Here is a 6553-nt window from a genome sequence, read left to right as displayed (position 1 = left end):
CCGACACCCTTAAAATTGTTTTGCTTGTGTCCAAATTTTTTTTGATTTCAGAACCCTAAGAATGAATTCATATTTCATTCATTAAGAATTCTGTAAAAAACGACGATGTAGTTCAGAAAAACCGAACTGAAGTACTAAAATAAATGCGTTTGTGGTCTAAGGCGATCATTTGCAGTGATGAACCCAATTTTACCTCTATCTTATCTTCTACAGGATTATCCAATAAGAGTGATATGATTTCTCTAAAAAAACACACTCATTGTTAAGGGCATTAAAATGTTTTTATTTAATGTGAATTTAATGTAATGAATCGATACAGTTAAGAATCATTCGATTGGCTTCCATGACTTCTTTTGCATGTACGATTTCGATGAACCCAAATTCTGAATACTTTTTGCACTAAATCAAGTCGTATGTCATGAATAGCATGTTCAATATTGACTTATAAAGCTTGAAGAGAGTCAGATTTAGACCAATGACTTCAAATAACCTCACAAGAAATAGTAGCATGGTGTTAAATCCTTTGCTCGCAATATTTCGGTTGTCTTGTTGGAACCAGATATTGTCAAGATCAACTTATTACAATTGCGGCCATAAGAAGTTGGTTATCATCGATCTATACCTCCCTCCATTGACAGTAACAGTATCACCAGCTTGAACATAAACTACACCAAACTATCAATTTAGATGAAAGTAATGGTTGTCCATGAATAATTCGAGGATTTTTTTCGCACCAGAATCGACAGTTTTGTTTATTCACCGTACAACTCAAATGAAGGTGAACATCATCGGAGAAGATGATTTCCTTTAAAAAAATCGTTCTTGTTTTCAAGTTGCTCTAAGGAAACATCACCAAATGCACGACATTTACGGTGGTCCAATAGCTTAAGATATTGAGTGAGAACAATTTTATATGGATGTAAGCTCAAATCCTTTCTCAAGATCCGCCACGTTGTGGTTTGAAACAGTCCCAATTCTAGAGAACGTCTAGGAATCGACAAGTTGCGATCACTTGCAACACTTTCCTGAAAAGCAGCAATCCTTTCCTTGCTTCGAACGGTTCTTTGTTCTATCGGCGCTGAACATTGTGTAAAGAAAATTTACGCTCGAAATTTTCAATAAGTCTACGAATAGCGAGTACAGGCGGGCGATTATTATGACCACAAATGACAAAATTCTCTTTTTTGTTAAGTCTGGTAGATCTCGAAGGTTCTTATCTTCGAATATTCGAGCAAAAAAGTTGTTCCTATATAGGAAGTTCCTGGCATACTTTAATAATCAATCATTAGAAAAAATTGTCAAGAAGAAACTTAACATTTTAATTCGAGCGAATCATAAGGTAATATTCACTACACCACTTGTCCATTTATTTCTGAGATATATATCTTTTTTCAGTAAACTGGAAAGTTAAAATCATAACACTTGATATTTGGGGCTGGAATGTGACATGATTTCGCTCAGTTTTCTTATCAAATTTCTTCAAATAGGATAGTGTGTTTGCTAAGTTTTATTTTTATACCCTAAACAAAGTATATTAAGTTAACTACGAATTTTGTAACAACCAGAATGAAATGTCGGAGACCCTATAAAGTCTATTTATTTTTGATCAGCCTGACGAACTGACTCGATTTATTGATGTCCGTCTAAGATTTTGCACTAATTATTTTCTACCTAAGAAGCAGCTCATTTGTCGGAACCGTCGATATCGAACCACAATAGAAAGTAGCTATCACACTAACTGATGAATGAAAATAGAGTCTTCGCGAAGAAAACTTTTTATTTAACAAGATATCTCAACGAAACGTAGAGTATTGTCCTATGCAACGCTGTAATCAGTGATGATCAAAAGGTTCAGATCGAACCACTATAGCATATAGCAGCGACTCAAACTGATCGATCAAAATCAATAATAATGTATATACATATGTGTATATATGTATATAATATTTTTATATTATAAACGGTACTATTTCCAATTATGTAGTACTTATTTTGTGTATAGCTTATGATGTCTGAACGTAGCATAAATAAACTAATTTCTTATTATTTTTTGAAGAACATGAAAATGACATAAGTGCTTTTTAAAAATCGGGTTAATGTGCGATAATTTATGAATCATTGTTAGCCCGCCATTCATTCATTCACCATAAATTATAATTTCTGTACGTGAGTTTTATCTCCTCATGCGGATTTTGATACGGTTCGGAACATGAGTGCATTTTCTAAATAAACGCAAGACATTAGGAATTGCCTCAACGGAAGCCAATGAGTTCACAAATAAAAATATTTATGCACCCATTAAATTGGCGACAATATAATGTGCCATAAGACGTATCACTATTTATTATATTTCATAAATAATACTTATAAATTTTGGAATTAACTCCCTAGCAAATTATGGGGAAACTTCCCAAACATGGCGTTGTCATTAATTTAGAAATAGTAAGTTTATCACGCGAGACAATCTATATTTGTTATATGGACTCTAAGGTAACGAAATCAGTCTCACATACGTGTGTATATATGTAGTCTTCTACGATGAATATTTATAGCGTTGCCAAATATAAAGTTATATCTGCAAATAGAAAGATAACACAAGCGAAATTAAAGGCCTGTGGAAATCACAGCGCCCGATAAGTCAAATTAATTGCCGATTGGGATACGTCAATGAGGTAATAAAATGCCAAAATTCAAAAGCATTCAAATCAGTTTACGTTCAATACTTGTTTATCACGGATCAACGTGCACAACGTGAAAGAAACAGCGCAAGAGCATAAAAACTGAAAAGAGAAAACTCTAAAGTGAAGTGATGTCGGGCATCAACATGAATAAAGGTGTGAAAAAAAGTTTGTCAAGTGTTAAGATTTTAAAAATTTCTGTAGTGCAATAGACTTTAAAAAATATATAATTGAATGAAAAGAGGACATTGAAATGAGATAATAATTCAGAAATTAAATAAAAAACAAAAATAATTTCCTTGCATTTATTAGAAATTACGAAAAATAATATTATTTAAATATATATTCAGCGTTTCCTTTATGTTTCGATAAAAAAAAGTGGCCTAAATATGTATGAAGACGTCGAATTTCGGCATGGAAGTGGTTTTAGGTTGTAGACTTGGTCAAGAAAGGATTGAAACTCGGCCTTACTCACGAAATTCTACTGATAATTGTTGGATATTTGATTCGATATTTGTTCTAAATGTGAGAAATACTTTGAGAAAATTGTGAACTAGTGTACATTTTGAAGTACTCGAACAGCTTAAAGTTGTTTTTGATACTTTATAGTAAACTGAATTCGTAAGGGTGCATTCTGAAAGAAGGAAGAACACAATAGAACATTGAACGCAGTGCATACCTCAATAGCTTTCTACTTGTATTCTATTCAAGGGTTCTAGCGAGAAGTAATTGCTAAGAAAAATATTTCTTAAGAGGTTACAGGGCTTTACTCGGATAAAAAACAGGTTTTTTTCAACAATATTTAACTCATATAAAAAATTAAGTATTTTATTAGAATTTTTTATTGTTATTTTGTGTTCTTAAAGTTTAAAATTGTGAAATTTTTGGAAAAAAATATTTTAAACTCGGCCATTGGGACGTCATTTCCAGTCACCCTTCGGAAAAGAGATGCGCCCGCGTTGGCAGGATAACTCCTTAGAGGATCATCCAAAGTGAAAAAAATATGTGTTTTAGTTAACACCTTAACTTAGAACTTGGACGAAGGAACAAAACTGAAAATTGGATTTTTGGTAGACATTTTTACAAAAAACTGAAAATTTCAGTAAAAGTTTTGCAACATTTTTTTTTTCAAATAGTTGTAATCAAAAAAAATGCTGCATTCAAGTCTTTCAGAAGTGTATCTCAAAGACCTGTGTAAAATTTCATGAAGATCGGTTTAGCAAATCTTGAGAAATCTTGCCAACCGAGTTGAAAAAACACAGTTTTGAGAAAAACGCGTTTAAAGATGGCGCACTTAGCCTAGCTAACCTCGAGCGCACAAGTTCTTCGAAACTATTATGGGATCAACTTGAAAATTGTGGACAATATTCTAGAGGTGTCGAAGAATTTAATAAGACATTAAAAACAATTGATTTATTGATACTCGTAAACCCATGTAACCCCTTAATAAATTTTTAGAGCCATTAGGCCTATGGCCGAACCACCAATCAAAAGTTAGTCATAAATAAACCTATTCGACTTTTATGAAAATGCAAACCCAACTTTGAAACCATATCATCACATGATTTTAGTGCGGTGGTTAAGTTCGTGACTAAATTTCGGTAAAATTCGGAGAGTATTCAACTGTAAATAATACCAGTGACAAGATATAACCCTCCAATTTAGACATTTAGCCTAAAATTTTCAATTTACTTTTTACTTACCCATAAAGGGTTAGGCCAGTCTAGGACACGAAAAAATGTCTGACTTCGACAGTTTTCAGCAAGTAAAGAAGCAATCGAAAATATATCTCTTATGATACTTCAAGAAGTAAAATAATCTTACAGGATTTCGTAAGCTTTATGGGTTTATTTAGTAGCTGAGAATTTGACATTTGAATTCTCAGTAACCAAAGTCGAAAGAGTATTCCATTCTGATAAACACCTAAAGTCTTAGTGATTCCTCAAATATAGAGAACACCTAAAAATTTTAAACTGACTAATAACAAGTTGTTATATATTTTAACTACTAGACTCATTATTTTCCACCAATTATCTATTTACAGTTGCAATTTTATTGGCCTGCCTTTTCGGCATAACCATGACCGCTATTACAGCCGTCGATGACTCCAGCTGTTTGTACCAGGATGAATTGTGGGGCACTGACGATGGCACCAAATTTTATTTCTGCGATCAAGACACTAATACATCAGTTATACAAGATTGCCCCGATGAAACTTTCTTCGTACGTAACGCGACACTCACCGGTTGTATACCAATCGCTTTGATGGATCCCAATTGTGTATATACGGCCGAAGTAGGCGCCTGTAGCGGCATCAACGTCACACAGCCACAGCCCAGTTCGGACCCAACTATGTTCTATCTCTGCACTAGTGAAGGTGCCACGCCTTTGTTGTTACCTTGCGCGGATGACAAAGCGTTCGTTAAGCAGGACGGATATTTGGGCTGCTTCGACTGGACCGAGTGGCGTGCGCTGCGCAATTGCTACACGCTGACCAATCAAATTTGAACAGTCAAAGGTGATGAGAAAGAAATGAAATATATTTAGTTAAGAGACATGAATGTTTAAAGTGAAAATATACAGTTGTGCTCCGCACTGTAAATACTGGCATATATTTATTTGTATCAATATGGTTTTCATACATAAAATTACAATAATTTATAAATAGTCCTTCTTGTTTTATACCTCGAATCATGAATTTTGTATTTTTCCAGCAATAAACAGTTACCCTCGAATTGGTTTGTTTTTAGGATAAAACAAATTAATAATAATTTTTAAGAATTTTTCTTCGAAAAAATTCTAAACTAAATATAAAGATAGATTTGAATTTCAAAATCATAATTTTCAAGTTAAAAAATCATTTATTTGTTTTGTGAAAAAAAAAATATTTAATAAATAAAATTAAATAAGTGAGATTGTCACTCAAATAAAACTTCAAGCAATTGGCCGTAAGCAAAGCATAACTATCTATTTAAAAATATTATATTTATGAAATTTATTAGCTATAATTTAATTGCTACGAAATACTTCTTTATCAAAGCAATTTGTCATCTTAATAACTTAGAAATAATTAATTGCGATTAACTTATGCGATTGCCATTCATTTAACTCTTGAACCTGAGTGGTTTTACTCAACAGTCCATTGAAAATTTGAGATCAATCAAAAAATCATAATTACCTTTTGCCATTCAGCATTCTTGCGTTTGCTTTCGCTAATGAGTTTCTTATCTGGCACTCGGCGCCAGTAGCGGTGAATAATTGCCCATGCTAGAGCACTCATACCGTTCGCTTTGACTAGATAAAATATCGTATTAGCGGAAACTAATTAATTGCTTTGCAAATCAGTTCTCTTAGTTCAAAAACAAATATGCAAATGTGTGTGTGTGTGTATTTATAGTTTATTTATGCTTCTACACTTATCATTTCGAGTTAATTATCTGCGCCAGGCATTCCTTCCGAAGGCTATGATAAATCTGTAAGCAAATGAGAATTTTAAACTACAAATAGATAACTGCAACAAACACGTTTTCCAATTAAATCACGGATAAACTACCTATCTGGAGAACAACAAAGCGACGGGGTCCGATGGATAGCCGGCGGAGCTATTCAAATACTGCAGCGAAGAACTGAAAGGAGCATTTATCAGCTTCTTTGTAGAATATGATCGGACGAAAGCATTTCCGACGATTGGAATTTAAATGTGCTCTGTCGAATCTTCCAAAAGGGAGACCTTACAATCTGCGCCAACTACCGTGGGATAAGCCTCTTCAACAAGGTTCAATCGAGCGTATTGTTGGAAAGATTAAAGTCCAACGTCAAAAAACTGATTGGACGTATGGTGTGGTTTTAGGCCTGGAAAATCAACAATTGACCAA

The 6553-nt window shown here is 33.5% G+C and overlaps 1 protein-coding gene across 1 annotated transcript; it reads left to right on the top strand.

Annotated features, from left to right (window-relative positions):
• Window positions 1-2737: 2737 nt before the first annotated feature.
• LOC126760559 (uncharacterized) lies at window positions 2738-5440 on the top strand. The gene is made up of 2 exons (XM_050476274.1): window positions 2738-2834; window positions 4723-5440. Exons 1-2 carry the CDS (start codon window positions 2810-2812, stop codon window positions 5184-5186), a joined length of 489 nt encoding a protein of 162 aa, XP_050332231.1. The 5' UTR covers window positions 2738-2809; the 3' UTR covers window positions 5187-5440.
• Window positions 5441-6553: the final 1113 nt, after the last annotated feature.

This window comes from Bactrocera neohumeralis, chromosome 2, assembly GCF_024586455.1.
Source record: "Bactrocera neohumeralis isolate Rockhampton chromosome 2, APGP_CSIRO_Bneo_wtdbg2-racon-allhic-juicebox.fasta_v2, whole genome shotgun sequence".
Classification (NCBI taxonomy): Eukaryota; Metazoa; Arthropoda; class Insecta; order Diptera; family Tephritidae; genus Bactrocera; species Bactrocera neohumeralis.
This window is presented reverse-complemented; position numbering and strand designations above follow the sequence as displayed.